This window comes from Vitis vinifera, chromosome 18 (assembly GCF_030704535.1).
Source record: "Vitis vinifera cultivar Pinot Noir 40024 chromosome 18, ASM3070453v1".
NCBI lineage: Eukaryota > Viridiplantae > Streptophyta > Magnoliopsida > Vitales > Vitaceae > Vitis > Vitis vinifera.
This window is the reverse complement of record NC_081822.1, coordinates 19,714,318-19,736,497: the sequence shown is the minus strand read 5'-3', so window position 1 is coordinate 19,736,497 and position 22,180 is coordinate 19,714,318. Positions and strand designations below refer to the sequence as shown.

The 22,180-nt window shown below is 33.6% G+C and overlaps 2 protein-coding genes and 1 pseudogene across 2 annotated transcripts in view; all 3 read right to left on the bottom strand.

Moving 5' to 3' along the window:
- Window positions 1–4,391: 4,391 nt before the first annotated feature.
- On the bottom strand, window positions 4,392–6,251 carry LOC132253237 (heat shock 70 kDa protein 1-like; annotated as a pseudogene).
- LOC132253134 (protein CLMP1-like) overlaps window positions 4,392–22,180 on the bottom strand; it is an 86,046-nt gene continuing 68,257 nt past the window's right edge. Inside the window, exon 3 of the mRNA XM_059734537.1 lies at window positions 4,392–5,993. The gene's annotated coding sequence lies outside the window, so the exon portion shown is untranslated. The remainder of the gene's footprint in view (window positions 5,994–22,180) is intronic.
- On the bottom strand, window positions 6,263–6,679 carry LOC104878508 (ferritin-2, chloroplastic-like). The gene has a single exon (XM_010649044.2). It carries the CDS (start codon window positions 6,677–6,679, stop codon window positions 6,263–6,265), a length of 417 nt encoding a protein of 138 aa, XP_010647346.2.

Here is a 22,180-nt window from a genome sequence, read left to right as displayed (position 1 = left end):
AAGAGAAAACAACTAAAAAGAGAGAAGTTTTTTGAAAATTATTCTCACATCTCTTTTTTTCTTATAGGTGATTCTCTATTTACATGTATTGAACATTAGCTAATAATATTAAAACTAACTATAATTAATTACAATTGTATATGGTTTAATATAGTGAAAAATCTCAATTATAGGAAGACTTACAATAAGCAAATAATATCAATAAAAGGAAAGAGAAGACTAACCAAAAGAAATTCAATCTTAAAAAAAAAAAATTAATTTCAATCAACTTTGTAAAGTCAATCAATCTCCTAAAAAGAGAATTAATTTTAATATTGAAAAAGGAAATACTTTATATGGTAATACGTGGTTTCTCTTAATTGTCTATTTTAAATTCTAAAGTTTCTCCTTTTATGTTTCATTAATACATTATATTTTTAAATATAAAATAATTTTATAAATTTTATAATATTGTCAAAATTTATAATAAGTCAGCTTAAATAATAAAGTCTTTCAACGTAAATAGTTAGATAAAACTATATTTTATCCAAAAAAATATTAAACAATATATAATTTGGTATAAAGATAAAAGATTTTCAAATTTTCAAAATTGAAACCAAAGAGAACCTACTTAAGAAAATTATTTAACAAAATTTCAAATATAAAATTATAAAAATTCCGTTCTATTAAAAACATTTCATACTAAAACAAAAAACTTTTACATATATTGAGATAATGAAAAATAAATTAGGATAATAATTATATGAAAAAAAAATGAAGAGAAAAAAAATAAAAAAAGAAGGGAAAAGTAAGTTCGAATATTAAATAGGTCTTAACGAAGATTTTATTTTATTTATTTTATTTTGTCTATTTTATGGAAATATTAATATATTATAATATAGTTTTCCTATATTATAATAAAAAATATATTATAATAATTTAATTCAACTTTAATATTTCTTATACTTAAAATAAAAATATGGTAAATTCGATTAGATGGTAATTTTTCATTTTCCCCATATTTTATGTTAACACGTTTTAATAACAAAGACAAATAGGATAAGAATAAATGACTTGAAATACTTAAAATAAAAATATCATAAATATCGGTACATTGAAAGCTTAATTTTTTTTTCATTTTTGTTTTATTTATTGCACCTTGAAATTTTAATTTATTGAAATTATTAAAAATATTTGGTTGACTGACATCTACAGGTAAAAAAATTTTGTGAAAAAACTCAACAAACATAATAGATGCTGTCAAAATTTAGATAAAATTTATTATTTTTATTTATAATTTTTTTAAAATTTTAATAATATATAAAATAACATTGTATTTTAAAGTTATTTTGTAAATGTAATTGATATAAATATTGTTATGAAAATAAATATTTATATGCATATATTAGTCTTAATATATAATTTATTATTTATCTTATCAAATTATTTTTAATTTATAAATATTAGAACTTTATTATTATTAATATTATTATTTATATTTTAATTTTTTTAAAATTATATTTTTAATATTTTAAAATAAAACATTCAAAATTAAAAAGATAAATATAAAAAATTTAAAAACGAAGTTAATTTTTTAGAATAAAATTAATAAGATAAAGTATGATATATTTACTATTAAAATTATAATTTATTTAATTCAAATACATGTGAAATAAATGGTGATACATATATGATTTTTTTTAATATTTATATTTTTTATATTTAATTATCATATAAATAATATAAAAAAAAGACTTATTAAAAAAAATTAGAATATTGATTTTTATATTTTTATTAATCAATTAAATATAATTTAAAATAAAATAATTAGAATTAGATTTTTTTTTTTAATGATGAACCTTAACAAAATTAAATTAAATATATATTATGAAAGAGTATCATAGTCCAATGGTAACAGGGATTGAACCCAAGCCACGGTTTTGATTTAATAAAAATTAAGATGGATAATTAATAATTAATAATTATTTATATGGAGGAAAATTGTTCTCATGATTTGTTTCCTTTTATTTATTTATTTATATATATCTATTAAATCTAAAACTCAAAAAGGCCACCCACTTCTTTCTCTCGAGGAAGCCCTTTTCTGAAGTTGCCCTCCCTATTTTCCTCTGTCACTCTCAATCCTTGCAGGTACTAATCTAACCATGTTATTATTATTATTATTTTCAGAAAAATCCCCCAAAAGCTCTCTGCTATCTCTCCTCTCTGTTCTTCTTTTTCTCAGCCGTCGCCTCCCCTGTTTCTGCTCTGGATGTCCCGCTTGAAGAAAAGCCCCCCCTGTGATACTCCCCGCTTCCTCAGATATCTCCCCCTTCCTTTGTTTCTCTTTTTTTTCCTCTGTTTTGAGTCTTCTTTCGCAAGCCAACCATCCTCTGCTACACATCCCATCTGCCGCCCCCCAGAGCAGCCCACTCGAAAGCCGTCAGAGAAGCAGCAAAAAAAATCATAATCCCCAGAAAGCCCAGCTCCTCGGGTGGGGGGGGTCTACACCCCGGTTTTTGAGCTAGGATGAAGAACACAACCTTTGCCTGCAAATCATGATCAGATTAGCACATAGCATCTTATTTCTTTTTTTAAAAAAGAATTGGACAGATTTTGTATCTTGTGCGTGGTTGGACTAGGAGGAAATATCGGGAAATTTCCCGAAATATCGGTGAAGAGGAGCCAGAAATTTCGCCCAAAATTTTCGATATTTCTTTGCTTAAAATTATTATTTTTACAATAACACATACTTTTAAAATAGAATAATAAATATATTCTTTAGTGAAGAAAGATTTTAAGGTGCATTGTCCGAATTTTAGCAAATAAAATATAAGTTTTTAAAATTGTTGTTTATACCAAACTATTATATTTTAAAAAATTAATTTAAAATTATATTTTAAAAAGATGATTTTTAAAAATAAAAAATAAAAACCCTAGTTTTAAATTGAAATTAGAACCAAAACTCCTTATTGAGACTTATTCTAAACTAAATAATTTTTCATTTATATTTACATTTTGAGTTTGATAGTATTTGTTATATCTTATATTAGATAGAGGAAAAAATTCAAATTCATATAAAATAAACTCCTTAACTATGTAGTGAGGGTAGAAGCTTTAGTTTCTATATTTGCTAACAAAATTAGATATTACATTTTTTTTGATAAGTTTTTTTATATCTTCTTTGGAAAAATATTTTGCATAATGATATGGATCATCAAATATGTTTGAAAATTTTACAAATTATTATGAAAGGTTAAAAATATTATCGTGCATATCAATAATAAATTTTATTGATATTATAGAGGCATTGTTGATATTATTTAAAGATAGAGTATATGCATCATCAATAATAACAATGATAAATAGGACCTTGCATAATTTTTTGCAAATACCTCCTTTTGAACATTCCGTTGTACAAAATGTCCAACATTTTTCCCCATTTGAATCATCATTTTTGCCAAGAACACAATACCAAGTTCAGGATGATCTTTGCAATATCTTTCATCTTGTTAGCTAACAACTTTCTTACAAACTAAAAACATGAATAAGGAAAGCCATCAATATGTTAATGTGTATAGGAACCAATTTACAATTGCATTTGTGTTGAAGTTTGTTTTCTTGCCTTTTAGGCAAAAGATTTTAGAAATTATGAAACTGTGGACTCTGCATTTTGGCTCATGTGTTTTCCACTCAATAGCGAGCTCGATTTTTATTTCAAAAAAAATTATTTTATTTGTTAAGAAAATGGTTCGGAGTCGCCACTTATTTTTGTTTTATTTTTAAAAAGGCAAACAAAATAAGAAAGAAAAATCTAAGTATGACTCCTTAGTTTGGAAAAGGTGGTCTGTGAAAAACCGGATCAGGCTCGGGAGTCAGATTACTCATCGGGAAGGTACGGTAAAAATCGTAACACCCCTTTAAATCCCTAAAGTCGAGTCTCTACTCATAAAATGAAGCTGACGTGACAGTCAATAAAAAAAATCAATGAATACCGAGATGATCACATGCTGAAAGTCAAAACATATATGGATGATGGTCAGAGTGAGAAAAGATGTGTACATGATCAGCAAACGGCAACACATTATCATAGAAGGGATTAGTGCATGGTAATGAACACAAAATATGTCATTCATATCACCAAACAAGAGGAATAACCACCAATAGCACACATGATGTTTCATTCAAATTCATTCTTATTTTAAAGAAAATTTATTTGATGTTGGCTCCCACTAAAACCTAATTTATTTATGGGTGAATCAATTTCATAAATTATATCACTTGGAATTACGAAAATAAACTCACACTTATTTTAAAACGTTTTAAAAACGAGGAAAATGTGGGAAAAAAAAAGACTCAAGAGACAATGATAAACTATTTTATTGAAAATGAGATTTTGGAACCTAAAAAAATGATGTCCAAGGATGAAAAATTAGAATGATGAAATTATTTGAAAATTCGAAATTTAAAAAAATCATTTACAAACTAGAGTTTAAGAAACTATTAAAATCAAAGATGAAGAATAAATAAATAAAAATAAGGACACAGGTGACCATGCACTCCATGCAGCAATGATGGGCTCATTCTGGAGGGATACCGTGCTTACTCACTGAAGGGTCATACCTCAACATTTACGATGAAGAAAAATCGAACCTGTCCCCATCCAAATTAGGAACAGCTGTTGACAGATTAGTAAAAGCTGAAGATGAATTATTAGGGTTCTGATGTGGGCTCCATCCTTCAACAAATATCCCAAAGTCTGATAACCAAAGAAGTGGCAGATGGCGTTGAATTCCTTCCCCTTGTATGTACCTTCCTTCAATCGTTTGTTCATTTTTGACGCCATAAGCTGCGCTAGGAACTTCTCTATTGCAATCTGAGATAATTGTACAGTCACCCAATTCTTGCTCGGGCAAATACTTGCGAACTTACTATCTGCTTCTGGAGCTGTGGATTTGAACAGATATCCCCACATAGGCAGGTCCCTTGTAACCACATATTTACTCTCGAGTTAGTATCAGTGGGTGGTCAACCTCATCAACCATAGGAATCTCCTCCACATCAGAAACAACATTATGGGATGTGTTAGGTACATCATTTTCCCCAGTTATGGGAACAGCAACCATATGGACCTCAGCAGCATCTGAAACAGCATTAGAGGACAGGTTAGACACAGCATTGTCCCTGCAAACAGGAACGGTATGCTCTTCCCTCATCCTTTCACCAGTATCATTGCTGACTGCTGCTGAAGCAACGGAATCAGTAACCATATCGACCTCTTCAACAACCATAACATTGTTAGATGATGGATTAGGCATGCCATTTTCCCTCCTAACAACAACATTGAACTCTTCTGTAGACCTTTCATTGACACCAATACCAGGAGCAACTGAAGTAGCACCATGATCATGTGACTGAAATGGAGTAGCACCTTGGGATGTGGAACTATTTGTGCGCCCAAAAACACCAACACCACTTGACGGCCACGCTGAAAGAGTAGCTCTAGTTGCTAAAGGAGGAACGACACCATTCTTTGTTCTTTTCCCTCTAGGTGGTTTATTTACTTCATGAACCAGCCTTTGTCGTGCTGCTTCCAACTCCTCAACCAATCCTCCTCTTCAATCTTAGGTCCTGCAACACTGCCATCAACAGAAGGGCCATCGTCGTCCAAGGCACCGACGCCGGCTTCAAGACCACCAGCACCCCAATACATCTTTCCAACAATGGGATTGCAGATGCTCTCCAGCTCCTTCATCTTGTCCTCAAACTCATCTGCTTCTGCAAGCTGGTTACCGTCCAACCATTGAATGGCGTGCTCAACAGCATCTTCAATTTTCTTCTTGTCTGCTGGAGGAAACTTGGTACTGATTTTCTCATCTTTGACAGTGTTCCTCACGTTGTAGGCGTAGTTCTCCAAAGCGTTCTTAGCCTCAACCTTCTTTTTGTGCTACTCGTCTTCAGACTTGTACTCCTCAGCCTCCTGGACCATATTATCAATCTCTTCCTTGGACAACCTTCCCTTGTCATTGGTAATAGTGATCTTGTTCTTTTGGCAGGTGGTCTTGTCCTCTGCCAGAGACATTCAAGATGCCATTGGCATCAATGTCAAAGCAAACAGTGATTTGAGGGACACCCCTGAGAGCAGGAGGAATGCCAGAGAGTTCGAATTTGCCCAACAAGTTATTGTCCCTGGTTCTTGTTCTCCCACCCTCATAAACCTGGATCAAGACACCAGGTTGGTAAAGTGGCAAACAGGTCTCTGATTGGCTCATTGTAGAAAATTTCAGCACGCTAACAGGTATTTTACATGTAAAACTACATGCAATGCATCCTCTTTTTCATCATTATCAAGTCCTGACAGTAGCCTCATTACGACCCGTAACTTCACTTTTCCTGCGTGTATATTCTGGTATTTCATCAATTTCTCAGCATTGCTCTCTTTCCTTTGTACTAGATTCCTTGCAAAATTCAGTAAAAGCCTCGAGAGCAATATTATCTCCACATAATAGGCATACCGAGTAGGGTAGGCATTGCAGACATTGCATTCCACGCTGATCTGTTCATTGATGGTTGTTTCATATGGACTAGAGAACTTCAGATGGGTGAAAGGAACTGGAGGACAAATTGAGACGAGGAGACAGTCCATCTTCACTTCTAAGCCATGGCTTAGAGTTAACCCACTTAAGAGCAGCCCAGCCATCATCATAGGCACAAGGGTATGGGTTTTCAGATGCTCGCCGATAATTCAGAGACATAATAACAGCATTGCATATGCCAACAAGGCGCCGACAAAGTGTGTCATATATTGCACTATTAGCAGAGGAAAGTGCAAAGCTCCATGTACGTGAGAAGATAGAAAACCAATAGGTGATGAAAGAGTGGCAAAACGGGTAACGGAAGGTGATAAGGGAAGTTGGTTTGGTGATGGGGCCAGCTGTGGCATTGGTTGTGATGGATAGGTGGGTTTGATGGATATTGGAAAGTGGGTGCATGCGTGAAGGGTCGAAGCAGCCAAGAGGGTAGTGTATGCTACCAAGGATGATTTACAGATTTCTTGGGTTTCAGAGATTGATGACAGAATAGAGCTTGCATTGGAACAAAGGCATGGAGGTTTAGAGAGAGAAGTGGGTAGATGAATGTGAAGGATGAGTGGTGCAGGAGATGGGTATGAGAAGGTTGAATAATGATAGCAAAGGACTTTGTGGGTATTAAGTGATGGAATGAAAACGGATGATGTGAGGTATGGTGACGTGCATGGGTTTTGTGAAGGCCATGTATAGCCATGCAAAGATGAGGAAGACGTCATCCACTCATGGCTGTAACAATCTCACAAATTCATCAGGTTCTTTAGCCAAGTATCTCCCACGTCCTCCACCATGGGGAACCAAGTCCAAATCCTGGTGCAGGACCTCCTCTTCCAAATATCTCAATAGACTACGCATACTGCCCCTCTGAAGCAACCAGCTTCATGAAAGTATTTAGCCTAGTTTCTAATTCAATTAGTGACCATTTGAATACCCCATCTTCAAGTACTTTCCCCTCTTCTGCAAAACTGTACCCTTGGAAAGATGGACTTTGTACCTCAGTCTTAGCTTTCACCTTCTCCTCAGCACTATCAAAAAGCTTAATCGTTTCTGTAGCATCCCAACCTGAGAGGTCTAATTTCTTAGCCAAAGCAAATGACTAATGAAGTTTTGCCATTTCAAATTGCTGTTGCCCCAAGGCCAGCAACCCCTCATAAAAGTCAGGCTTGATAAAAAAGGCCTCCTCATACTTCTCTTTGGCTATAGAATATTTTTCTCTGACCCAGTCATAAGCCACTTGAAGTTGGGTTGCCATTACATCTTTTGTAGCAGATTCATCCAAAGGAATGCGTTTCCTTGCTGTACACATATGAACATTCCCCCAATTGAAGAAAGCCAATGCAGCTACCTCCTGGAATTTTGGAGCATCCTTGTCAAACAGGCGTTGAGCCTCTTCGCTTGTCACTGTCTCCTCAAGAGCTTCAGAACAGAGCTCCATCCCAAGCTCATGTAGGTCAATGTGAGCATCTAGGTCAATACCAACATGGGTTCTGAACAGTTGCGTAAACCCAAAGAGCCAATCATCCATCTCCACTTCCTTGGACTCAGGGTCCTCCGAAGCTCCAGCTTTCTCCTTTGGAGCTTCCTTCTCTGTTTTTTCAAACTCTGTACCTGCAGTGTCCAGCACTGAATCACCTAGTGAAGAGTGAGAGCCGTTATCCTCTCCCTCAAGCCCCTCACTCTCAGGAGGCCTCTTCTCTGTTAACACTCTCAGCTGAACATCCAAACCCTGTTCTCGAAGTGACAGTATCTCATATCTGATGGGTAGGCAACAACTTTACCTTTGTTGAGGCTCGAATATGTATCCAGAATCATCAACAGTTGAAAGATGGCATTAATGCCCTGCTATGGCAGTCATTATTTCTGAGCAGAGCGACAAGCAACTCCATGAGCAAAGCAACATTATCTACTCAAATCCAGAAACCGGGCTCATATGAAAACCAATGACCATGCCAACCAAACCCTTATTTTCAGTCCAAATTAGTTTGAGTGACAATCATCTTCCAGATTAGGAGCAGCCAAAGCTTTCTCAGAGGGTGATACACAGTCCAAGGCATTTTCACAATTCAACACATGTGAGCACAAAAGTATGGGGAATGAAACAGATAAAACAGAGCAAGAACTCAAGAAGTTATCAGGCAAAACCTCGTTTCATGAGTGATGAACGAAATGCCAACTGGTGGGACGAGCAGTAAGCTTTTATGTATTTAATCAAACATCAAGCTCAAAGAAAGTAAACCATATTCCAGTCATTTGAGAGAGAAAACAAAGAAACCAGAGAAAGAACAGAGTAGAATGAACATAATAACAAAACCCATCAAACCATGCTTAAGATCAATGATGTGAAGAGAGGAAAATCAAGAAATACAAAGTGAAAATGCTCATAATGGTCATACCTGAGTCCTCAAGCGAAGATAATACGGCTTGCTTTCCACTCAAACTCTTTCCGGACACCTCTGGTTTTCTCCTCAAGGAACCAACCTGCAACTCCCTCCAAGAAAGAATCCCCCAGAAAAATATCACTCTCTGGTTCCTCGTTTTCTCAGCGTCCAGAACACCCTCCAGAAAACTCCTCTGCAAAACTCCCCCCTCAAGCTCCTCTTTCCTCCTCCAAAATATCAAAGAATCCCCCCCTCTCTTCCTAAACGGCAGCCCAAAAAAAAAAAACAAACCTCCCCCCCACCGAAAAGCACCACCTCTGCCAACCTGCAGCTGGCCTGCTACTCCAACTCCCCAATAGAAACGCTCCTTCAGACTCTCACTTTTTTTTTAATATTCCCCTAGGTGTCAACCTTTCATTGGCTTATTCAAAACACTATTTGATTCACTAAAGGCGAATTACAAGCTGACACATGGTTCCTTGATATTGTGAACCTTTCAAAAATTAGCTGAAGAAAGTGAGCCCCAAATGGGGGTATACAAATATGCCCCTCTTTGGTAGAGCTCACGAGTGTAAGGAATATGAACACTGGTTAACATAAACAAAATTATAAAAAATTTAGGACAAAAATTATACTAATATAGAGAACTTGAAACAAAATACAATACTTATAATAGCACATGCCAAAAAATATCAACAAAATAATCAATAAAAATGACAAATACATAAATGAGCAGAAAAACTTAGGCAAATGTCCATACATACAAAATGTAGAGTATAATGAACATATAACCTAAATAGGTAGAGAACTGAATAAAAGAAATGGATAAAATATTCAAATACCAAAATGATCACAAATATAATAGATATAAAACAAGATAAATCTAAGAAATCCTAAAAAGAACAAAATCATAATACAAATAAAGAGATGAGAAAGAAATAACTTACTTGAATATGGTCCTAAATCAATTCTGACTATGCAAACCTCCAAAGACAAACTCCAAAATACGAATACAATATATATATATATATATATAAACGGACGACCCCAAAATAGATACATAGTAAGGAAAAACTTCCTCTCACCAACGATATACAATAAAGAAAGAAATAATCCTCAAGAAAAATAAGAGAACTCAAAAAAAAAAAAAAAAAAGTAGCAACACCTCTTCTCTCTAAGGTTGTCTTCCTCCTTGCCTAGGGTTTCTATGCCCTTTAAATATAGTTTTCAAGACTTCCTCTCCAAGAAACCCCATGGGCCCACAACTTAATAAAGCCCAAAATGAGGACTAATAATCCAGGCCCAATTAAAATAAAAAATTCTAAGCTCACAACTTAAAACTAAATACCCACAACCCAATTAAAATAAAATAACCCGAGCCCACAACCCAATTAAAATAAAATAACCCAAGCCCAATTAAAATGAAACTAACCTAGGTACACAATTTAAAATTTAAATACCACAACCCAATTAAAATAAAATAACTCAAATCCAATTATAAGGAAATTTGAATATCAATTCATGCAAATTTTGGAAAAATAAATAAATTCAACCTCATACAATTTTCTAACAAATAAATAAATAAATATTAAAAAATAGAAAAAAATAAATAACTAATAAAAAATAATAATAATAATGATATAGACACTAAACATTGTAATAAAAAATCAAATGCTAATTGTGGATCCCGCATTTTGCACGATGTGTTCCCACTCGATGGTAAACTTGCTTTTTATTTATTGAAAAATATGATTTTTAGAAAAAACTTGGAGTCGTCACTTATTTTTGTTTTATTATTTTTTTAAGGGAAAAAAAAAATAAGAAAGAAAAATCCTAAGTGTGACTCCTGAAGGAAAAACAAATCTGTGAAAAACCAAAGTCGGGTTTGAGGATTAGGTTACCTATTAGGAAGGTACGGTAAAAGACTGTAGCACCTCTCTAAATCCCTAAAAATGAGTCTCTACTAAATAAGATAAGACACGTAAGACAATTGATAAGGAAATCAATAAATATCAGTGAAATGATCAAATAATAAAACGAATCATGTATGAAAATAAGCAAAGTAGGAGTGAGATCGTATCTTAGTAGCAAATGCGCTATCATGAAACGGGATTAGTGCACAATAAATAATATAAAACATATCGCAGGTGTCACAAAACAAAGCGAGAAATCATCAATGGTAATTATGCACTTCACTCAAATCATTTTTAAAGAAAACATCATGGATGTTGGGCCCCACCAAAGCCCAATTTAATTTGCATGAATTAATCCCATAAATTCCATTATTTTAGAATTATGAAAATCATATTCATGGTTAATTAAAATCAAGAGAAACATAAAATTATTTGAAAATCAAAGAAAATTTGTACAAGTGCATGCCAGAATGAGAATGGTAGCAAGCTTATTAAAATTGAGATTTTTGGTAACCTAAAATCCTAATGAAGGACGGAAATTGAGGACTTAAAATTATTTGAAAAAAAAACCAAAGTAGCATGAAAAATATTTTGAAAATCTGGAGTTTCGAAAATTATTTGAAAATTGAAGTTTTGATAATTAAATTTGAAAAATTGGAATTTTGAAAATTAAATTTGAAAATTATTCAAAAATTAGAGATTACTTGGAAATTGGAGTTTTTCAAAAATTAAATTTAAAAATTGGAATTTTGAAAATTGGAGTTTTGAAAATTATTTCAAAATTGAAGTTTTGATAATTAAATTTAAAGATTGGAGTTTTGAAAATTGGAGTTTCGAAAGATTCACTTTTGACATCAAAATCTGAAGAATTAAGAGGATGACAGGCACATGTACTTCAGGGTGGTACACCGGAGGGTGGCCATGCATTTGTGGGGCCTTAATGGAGAGACAGTTAGCGTGCAATTGTGATTGCTTTGCTGGTGATGAGTTAACATTCTCAAGTTCACTTCCGAATTCTACAATCGATTGTTTCTAATCCCACCCAGTTTGTCCATACACCTTAATCATGAAATCATTAACACAATCCTTTGTCTCATGGAGCATTACCCTTAACTCACTCACCCAAATCTGGCAGAATGCCCTAATTCTCTCCATATCTCCTGCAACTCTAGTAACCTCATTTACTGGCCTAATAAGTGACACCATTTGATCATTTCTTTTCTTTTTCAGCTTTGGTTCAGATAATTTCAAAAAAGACTCGTCCATTGCATGAGCATGTAGCATCCAAAAAGCAAGATGTACCACAAAGCTTTCAACCTCATCAAGTTTACTAACGAATGACAGGATTTGATCCCTCACAGCCAAAAGAATTTCATTTTCTTATAGTAGAATAGAGTCTGACCTCTATTAGAATAATGTCACAAAAGACCCGACCATTTCATGCATGTAGCCGACAACCGAAAGGAAAGATTAGTTTAGCTTCCCCTCTTCTACTAATTCAAAAATTGCTTCTCCTCAGTCTTAAGTCAAAATTCACCCTTGCGTGTACGAGGTTTCTATTGCTTTGTTGATTCGATTCCCAACCTACTGGAGCAGATTGAAAAGAAAGCATTAAGCACCAACTTTCTTGGTGTGAATGATCTTGAGCTTGGCACTTGGTTCTTTTGCCAATGGTGGTCACCTTGCCGGTAGTTGTCATCAATGAGATTACCAGTTCCCTGTGAAAAATAACTCGATTTCTTTCTCTCTATGTTGTTCTGAATGCTCATGTCCACTATTGAAGCCATTGCATTGGGTCATCGACTATAGGAGGTCGAAGTGGCTACACACCAAAGGATTGAAGATTATGAGTCATTCTAGTGCATATGCAAGCTTCTTTAAAGTCTTCCATTTCAATGGCATCCTCTACTTGAAACTTGAGAGTAGAAGCAAAGCTTCTAGCTTGCTCAATTTATGATAGATGTCGACTCCAATGATAGCCAATGATATACCACTGCATGAATAGGATTCAAACATGGCTTGTTCCATGTCAAAACCAACAATGACATATGCCACGTGTATGAGCAGTGAAAAGAAGCAATGCACTGCATGTAAACTATAGTAGAGCTGCTCGGAACACATTCCATAATAGTTCTCTGCACATTCTTAACATACAAGTCTTTCTTGCCATTGACGGAAACCTTCATGTAGCTGTAGGCTTGCAAAATGAGGTATCCAAAGGAGCCATGCATGCGCTGAAGTGGTCATGCATGCGGGTTGCATGAACATGGGAAAGAAGTTTATGGGGAGCGAATGGTGGAATGAGTGGAGGAGATAGTGAGAGAAGTGGGTTTGGTGGTGGAATGAATGGAGAAGGTAGTAAGAGAAGTGGGTTTGATGGGTATGAAAAACAGGTATGAAGTGCTAGTAGTGGGTATGATAGATGGGGATATGAATGTTTAAGATGAGAAATCGGTGAATATGAAAAAGGGAATAAGTTGAAGGTGGTGGGCAAATAAGAAGTGGACGGTCACTGGAATGTAGAGAGAGCTTGGCGGCAAGCTAGAAAATTGGAAATGAATTGGCCACGTGTTCATGCATGATGATCACATGCGCATGGAGTTCAAGGGTGGACAGAGATTTGAGACTTTGATGGAGGATCGACTTCACTATTTCTTCTAATTTAGGCTCACTTCCCACAGAATAGGCAAGTCTACCATCATAAAGGTGTTGGGTAAGTGCTTGTCTCAAATTTTCCACATGGCCTGCTTCAACTGTAACGCGAACCACATGCAATCTTCCTGAAGCAGTTCACTCTGTTCATGACTATCGGGTTGGAAGGCTATATGAGGGTGAGTCTTCAAGGCATGATACATCCTGAAGTAAAAACTCTCTTCCCACCGGATGCTTTATGGATTTCATCCCTATATTGAAGTCCGCATGTGATGCATGCATAGCAAGCCATTTATGCTCCATCAACTTGAAGACGATCCGATGAAGGAGGTCAAGTACAAACTTGCTTGTTGAAAGAAACTTTAAGAAAATTGCTACTACCATTGCTTGTGATTTGACTGCTTCCAAACCAAATATCTTAATAAGCATGAACATGACATTAACACTAGCTCCAGTAAAAGGATATGTGCCCGCAACTCAGATGACTTCCAGAGAACAAAACCAAACCCATAAGTCGATCTTCGGAAGTTGTGTTCAGGGAACGAAGGCCCCGAGGTGTTTTCACATGATCGATAACGCCTACGAGCACCATATGAGTTTCAATCATTGTCACTACCTTGATCTTCATGCATGATCAAAGAATGCTCACTGATTAAATTGTTGGGAAGCTTGGATTTTACCCCAAGTGACAGTAAGTGGTTATGCATCTCAACTCTGTCCCATAGGCAATCCTCTAGGCTTAGTTCCTTCCTTTCCTATTTGATTTTGGACTCTTTAATTCCATATTACAGGATTTAAGTTGGTTTGTAAGCTTGACAAATTCCCACTTTATAACTTCTAAGTTCCACTTGATCCTATGATTAATATCCGCAAGTTTGGACCACACTTCTGTATAAACTGTAAGGCATCGAACTAATTGCATGTGCAAACCAGTAGGGCAATCAACTTTGGGGTTCCAGTTAAGTTGTTGAGAGCCAGCATCTCCAACTATTATGCCACTAAACCTTCTTTCTGGAGCCTCATCACTATTAAATCCTCTAAGTCGTCTGTCAATCGTGGTTTCCATGGTTTGGGTTTGACTAAAGTGGAGTTGAATCAACAACAACTAGGGCAAGCTCACAGGGTTTTATAGCAACATAAAGCTCCTTCAAGTATACCCACTCAGGTTGACTTAGAAGACTATAGTCATCGATGACATCGGCCATGAATAGAACCTCATGACCCTCTTATTTGATGAGTGGAGCCCAACGAAGAGAGGAGTAGAAGGCATGTGCTAGTGGAGCTGAGTGATGTTGAATTCGAAGACCATGGTGCATTACAGATGCCTTCCGCAACTGAATCTATTGAATTGACCCAACACTAATGGCCATCATCTTTTCCACCTTCCAAATCTATCTCCATTGTAGTGGTTCACATAGTTTTACAGGCATCCTGAAATTTCCAACTATATGCAAAGTGGTTTGCATGGGGCTCTCTCAAAAGCACTCCAAACAAGATGGTCATCCCAAATGAGATACTCAACACTCCCAAGAACGCCAAAACAAAAATAGAGAAGAAAGTAAAAATAGAAACATAGCATGTACAAACGAAAAAAAAAAGGTTAAACCTATCTCTGTTTCATAAGTGGCAATGGGCTAGATACAGGTGGAATCAAAAGGAAGCAATAACATGATCTTTAATAATCAGATTCAGTGATGGATCCCTATTCAAGTTGTTCATGAATAGAGAAATCCACAAGTTATTCATAAACAGAGCTAAAAAAACATACTAGAATCAGACATAAATGCATAAAAATAGGTCTTAGATTTTACAAATATGCACAATATCTGATGTCCACATTCAAGCATCAAGATGAACCTAGAATCAGCAAGAAGCAAGAAAGAACAGTTTGAAATGGGAAAATGTAAAATATGTTGTAATCATACCTAGACAAGAAAAAGAATGGCGAGCTACTTCTCTACTTCTTCTCTCTTGCTACTCTCTTTCTCTTCTCATCTTTGGTGCTCCAGGCGCCTATTTTTTTTCTCTAACTTTGTCTAAAATGGCCCTCACTAAAGCTGAAATCGTCTCTCTACTGATTCACTCTTTCTATTCCACACATTTTCTCAACTCTCACTCAAACCCCTCAATCTAAAAAAAAATCCCCTCAGCTCCTCTATAAAATAACTTTCTTTCTCTTCCTCCCTCACCTGCAGTCCTTCCTTCTCTTGCAAGCCTTCACCAATGCTATTGCTCCCTGTTCAGCAAAAAAAGTCTATCTCTCAACCACCACCGTGGCAAGGTGGTCATGTCTTTGCCACACATCCCATGTAGCTCCAAACACTTGTGGAGGTCGTCCCCCACTCCTCCAAATGAAAAAAAAAAAAAAAAAAAACCAGCTCCTCCTAGTCCAAAGTGGGGTCTACACTAATATAGTGTAATTAATGATAATAAAAAAGAAACATCGAAATAATACCAGTAAATGCTAAAAATTCATTCCAAGCAATAACAAAAGGAAAAAAAAATTCAAGCCAAATACTCACTTAAACTCATAATCATGTAATCACAACTCAAAAAACAAACCTAAGTGCACCAAGCCTAAAGAATCTATCTAAGCGAACCTAAGTAGGTTTTAGTGAATCTAACTAGGCCTAGGTGAAGTGAAAAGTGACCTAAGGTGATAAAAAAAGTGTCTAAGTGACCTAGGGTGAGTTTGTGTAAGCTTGAAAGTGCCTAGGTAAACCTAAACGGGCCTATGTGAACTAGAGTGAGTCTCGGTGAACCTAAGTGAGATCTAACCTAAGGACGAAGGGCAGACAAGATCATAATATGGTCTGAATGAGTCCTTCAACAAAGGGTTACTAAAGGTGACTCATAAAAGGAAGCGATATAAGTGTCGATGAGCCACCAAGAGATGACTACGAGTTAAGAGAGGTGTATAGGAAGACACCTAATGTCACATGTGCTAAGAGGACAAAATCGATGTGAATCCTTGATCTCTTTACTTTTCATATATATATTATTAGTTATTAAAATATGAATTTTTTATTTTCTTAAAAAATTTTGAGGCAAAAGACTCTTGAAAAAATGATTTGGGTAAGCAAACTTCAAGAAGAAAATATGTTTTCAAAGGATGATTTTAGGTAAGAAAATGTTTCTTTGTAAAATTTCTTTTTTAAATTGTCTTATTTTAAATTATTTGAATAAGACACCATATCTAAGTAAAAATTATGCGACCAAAACTAGGGTAGTATTATAATTTTTTTTAAAAAGGGTATTTTACCAATTATTTTTTTCAACACTTGTACAAGTATAAAGAACCAGTAAAAAGGGGGTTGAATAGGATCTGAATAAGTTGCCTAGTATTCATCCTCTTTAAATTCTAACCTATCTATTACCTTCTCTCAAGATACATTTGCATCTTAATTTCCTATCAATATTAATATATGTGTTAGTCAAGACGGGCACCACAACTTTTCATTTAGTAACCTAAGAAAATCTTGAATTTTGGATATGGTGGCACCTGGATTAGAAGATAAAGGTTCTATGTTAATGGTATTAAATTTATATTAGGTTGGGATATGTTCTCTACTTTAAGACTTTTTCTTCTTGTCCTTACTAATTGGATCAAAATTCACCATCATTCTAACAATGATTAAGTAGTAGTTAAGAAACAACAAAGTGGGAATCAATTTTCATGTCAACATTGACAGGTCTGTTTTAAAGCACCATGAAATTAAATATAGATATAAAGCAAACTAGTGGAAATTTTGGGTGGGATTTTGTATGAACTAGTCTTAATCTTTCCCTAAATAAAAGACTAATAGATGAAAAATGTAACTCTAGTGATATATAAATAAATAATCATTGTCAATCTTCCCATTATGAAGGAATTGCCCCTAGGTAATCAAAATTACAAATCAAAGAGTTGTTCAAGTGAAATTAAAATTCTTTAAAGTTAGTCAAGGTTAACTTTATTAAGTGATCACTTGGTTAACTTTTAAAAGCCTCTAAACTTTGTTTCTGTAATAGTTACAATTTTAGATAAGAAGTTTGTCTTTAATTGATGTCTAATTAATATTCTCTATCAAATATATATTTAGTGCAAAACTTTGATATTTTTTAATTTCATAAAATTATTTATTAGATTGATGACAGGTTGTAGAATAAATTGTTCTCATTATTGTTTTGGCAGATCTAAAAAAAGAAGGCATTGAAATTTTGGGTTGCTAAAGCAAGTGAAATTAGTGAAATGGAAACGTATTATGTCCTAATGAAAGCAACAATTATTTTTGTGTGATCCTATATTATATTTTAATTATAAATTGAATGTTAAATCTTAGTATACTATGTAAATTTTTTCTTTCTTTTTGATCAATATATTTTTTTTTTTACACAAAATTCTAGTTGATTGTATCTTAGTGAAGGCATGTCAAATGGCTAATTTTAATTACACACTGTAACTACTATCTTCAAAAATAACATCTTATCTTCAAACTATTCAATTATTTTTTTCTATTTTTATGGTGTCAAGACTTAATTTTTTTTTTATTATTATTACCCATAGGAAAGAAACAACAAACTCAAATTTGAAAGTATTATGCTAAATTAGCTAAATTATTAGTCTTCCTACTTTGTTTTAGTATTTATGCATACATACTAAATGAAGTTATGCATCTATTTAATTCATGCTGGATAAAGTAATATATAGTGTTTAAGATTAAAAATATGCAATTGGTTGCATATGATATAATATAGATACAATTATGATGTTATTCCATTTTTTAATACTTTATTTACTAGTTGTGTATCTCAATTTATATCTTTTTTTGGTTTAAGAATTAAGAATTAATAAATTATGCAACTTGTGTTATATAGGAATTAAGTTGAATCAACCTAGAAATGGATTGATCTTGGATGTCTAAAGATAAAAGATCGCAAGAGTATGAACAAGGGGTTGAAAGCTTTATTCAATTTATAACTCTAAATGCTAGAGATTTGAACTATATTAGATGTCCATGCCTATAATGTGACAACTTAGTGAACCATACTCCTCAAGTGATTAGAGAATACTTATATTTCAAGGGGATTGATCAAAGTTATTGCACATGGTATTGCCATGGAGAGGTAGTTTCTACTAAGGAAGTAACAATATCGTTATGATCAACTTAATTGTGAAGATTTAGACAATACCATTAAGATAGTCCATGCTACACAAGATGACTATATGAAGGATCCCCAATCATTTGGAGGACTACTTGAAGATGTTGAAAAACCTTTTTATCTTGGTAGCTTAAAGTTTACAAAGTTATTTGGATTGATAAAATTGTAAAACTTGAAAGCAAGATATGGGGACAAAAGTTTTTCAGATTTACTTCAAATGTTAGGTAATGTGCTCCTAATGAACAATGAAATGCTCTCGTCCATGTATGAGGCAAAAAAAACTTCAAACGCATTGGGAATGAAATATGAGAAAATGCATGCTTGTCTTATGTATATTTTTGTATATAAGTAATTTATATATCATATATGAATGTTATTTTATAAACGTTTTTTTAAACCATAAATTTAATTTATAATAAATAAATAAAATTATTTTACAAAATGAGTATATAAAAAAATTTAAAATTTGATAAAAATAAATTTATGATACATGAGATATGCATATCTCATATCTTAGAATGAGATTAACACGTCCAATGTAGAAAGGATAAAAAAAGAAATAAATAAGGTGAATAATATATCGAACCATTTATCATGTCCCATGTTTGGTTGAATATAGAATAAGATAAGTGATGAGATGAATTATCCTATATCATCATCAAACAAATATAGGATAAAATATAACATCCTCTCTCTTATCCTATCCCATATTATATATTGTCAATCAAACATGGCCTATTGCCAAAAACCATAAGAGTTGGATAAGGTTTTATTGTGACCATATTGGTCTTTTTCAACTGATCATAAATGTATTTATATAGAGTAAGATAAAGTCATTCTTCATTTTGAAAAGCTTGAAAACCAAGAAAATAATTGAGAGAGCCTAGAATCTTCAAAGCAAACTTTGTTTGTTACTTACTACTTTATCAACTTTACATCATCATCATCGGTTACTATTATGTCATCAATATATACAAACATAAAAATAGACTTTCCACTTACTTAATGGATGATTATAGATGAATAAACTTGCATCTGACATGGGATGTTAAACCATAAAAACAATTTCTTACCATCACCATTTAGAAAAGCATTATTCATATCTAAATGAATTTTATAATATATAGATTTGGGGATTATGTTGTCCTCTTAAACCAAACATTAGATAGAAAATTATATAGGCTAAAGATGATTCCGTAAAATAGTACATTAATAAGATGTTTAACAAGGATAACTTGGCTAATCATTAGTTTATAATATTACCTTTTTTTGGCAAACATTTTGTAACTTTAAATTGACTTCTTGGATTTTAATCCAATAGATTTTTTAGAATGAGAATATTCAAATGAAGAAGAGAGTAACAATAGTGTGTTTCCACATATCATATAAATAACAATAATAAAAACTTGAACAAAAAACATTACTCAAAGATTAATATAATTATAGTTATTATTCATAAAATTAATTGATATTATAGATCGATATTATTCTTATTATACCCATATAGAGCATATGATCAACAATAACAATGACAAACATGACGACCGCTAGATAATTTTTTGCACCAGCCACCCTTTGGACAATCTATGATACAGTATGTCCAATATTTTCCACCATTTGGATCATTATCTTTGCCGGGAATACAATGTCCAAGTTCTGGGTGATCTTTGCAACACCTTCCATCTTGTTAACTAACCACTTCCATGCAAACTGAAAACATGAATAGCCAAACTCATCAATATGACATGCATTATAATCAATTGACTTACTAGTATCTATCCTAAAGTTTGTTACATAATTTCTAGAACCCCTTTTCTACAAATTCACATATATATGTATATATTATGTCATGATCAAAGATTGAAAAATGTTTATTTCAATACAATTTTGTTTACTACATGTTTTCTAGGTAAAATTAATATGAAATATATCTTCATTGAATAACTATATCTAATGAAAATCATATGAAAATTATTCAATAAATAGATTCTACAAAGTTGAAATCAAAGATTTAAAAATTATTCCATTATAATATTATAATATGCTTTGCACAATTTGTAATTGAAAAGAAAATATTAACAAGCCTAACCCTACAATTAAAATAATGGATGTTTGAAAGATGGATAAATGGACAATTATTAATATAAGTGGTATAGATAAAACCAACCTATGGACAATATGACAACCATAACAAGGAAAAATGACCCAAAACTCTTGATTTGGCCATCTATTTTGATTCAAAATTTTGGTTGTAGTTTTTCAATAAAATTGGAGTATGAAATCATTGAGAAAAGTTTCTTGAAAATTATTCTTATATCTCTTTTTGTATGAGAGGTGATTCTCTATTTATATGTATTGAAATGGTACAACCTTTTAATAATATCAAAACTATCTAATAATTAATTACAGTTGTATATGGCTTAATATGGTGAAAAATCTCAATCATAACGAGATTTCATGGGTATAGGAAGATTTCCAATAAATAAAGAATACCAACAAAAGGAAATAAAAACTAACTAAAAGAAATTCAATCCTAATAAATATTAATTACAATCATCTTTGTAAAGTCAATGTATCTCATAAAAATAAAAAATAAAAATAATAAAAAAAATACAAAAGAGAATTAATTTCAATATTGAAAAAGGAAATTGTGGACCCCTTTTGGCTGGCCACCCCAGGGAGTAAAACTTCTTTATTTTTTTGGAGAAGTAGGGAACGGCTTCCATGCTCAGCTGCTTGAGAAGCGTAGCCTTGGACGCGACCACCTCGCCATGGTGGTGGTTGGAGTTTTAGAGAAAATGATGATCTGAGCAGGCAGGGGAGCTGGTAGCAACTGGTGAGAGAAGAAAAACTGGATGGAAAAGACATGAAGAAAAAAAGGAGGGTGGGTCGACTGATTTAGGGGGACTGAGACGTGAGAAAGTAGGAAGGCAGGTGAGGTTGGACTTAGAAGAGGATTTAAGGGAATGGAGACGTAGTGGATTTTTTTTTTTTTTTTTTAGAGCAGGGAGGATGGAGAGCTAAAGGAGAGGAGGCAAGAAGGAGCTTCACTGGAGGAGCTCAAGTATGGTCATTATGGGTACCTTAGCTTTGGGATTTCTTTATTTTCCTTCCTTGCTATTGTTGACCTTGAACATCATTTGTTGTGGATTGGATCTTGTTGAATCTAAGCTCGCTTTTTTTTTTTTTTTTAATTTCTTTGATTTCTCTTATAAATGAATGAGATATTGGATTGTTTTCTCTGAATTTGATATTGGTTTAATCACAAAAGTGCTCACTGTTCGTCCCACCCTCTTGTATCCCTTCCGCGTAGCATGAAAATGAGTTTAGCATAATTTTAGAGGATGCTCTGTTTCTTAAAATTCCTCCAAAGCTTCCATCAAAATCCCAAATTCATGCCTACCCATGAACCCCACGTGCATGTGATCTACATGCATGGGCGTGGCCAATCCCTTCCCGATTGAATGATAAATCTCTTCATACTCACCATGTCCCCGACTTTCACGCTTGCCTAGCTTACCACCCTCTA

Excerpts from the sequence above, each read along its gene's own strand:
- LOC104878508 (XM_010649044.2), bottom strand. The coding sequence starts at position 6,679 with ATGGCTGGGCTGCTCTTAAGTGGGTTAACTCTAAGCCATGGCTTAGAA.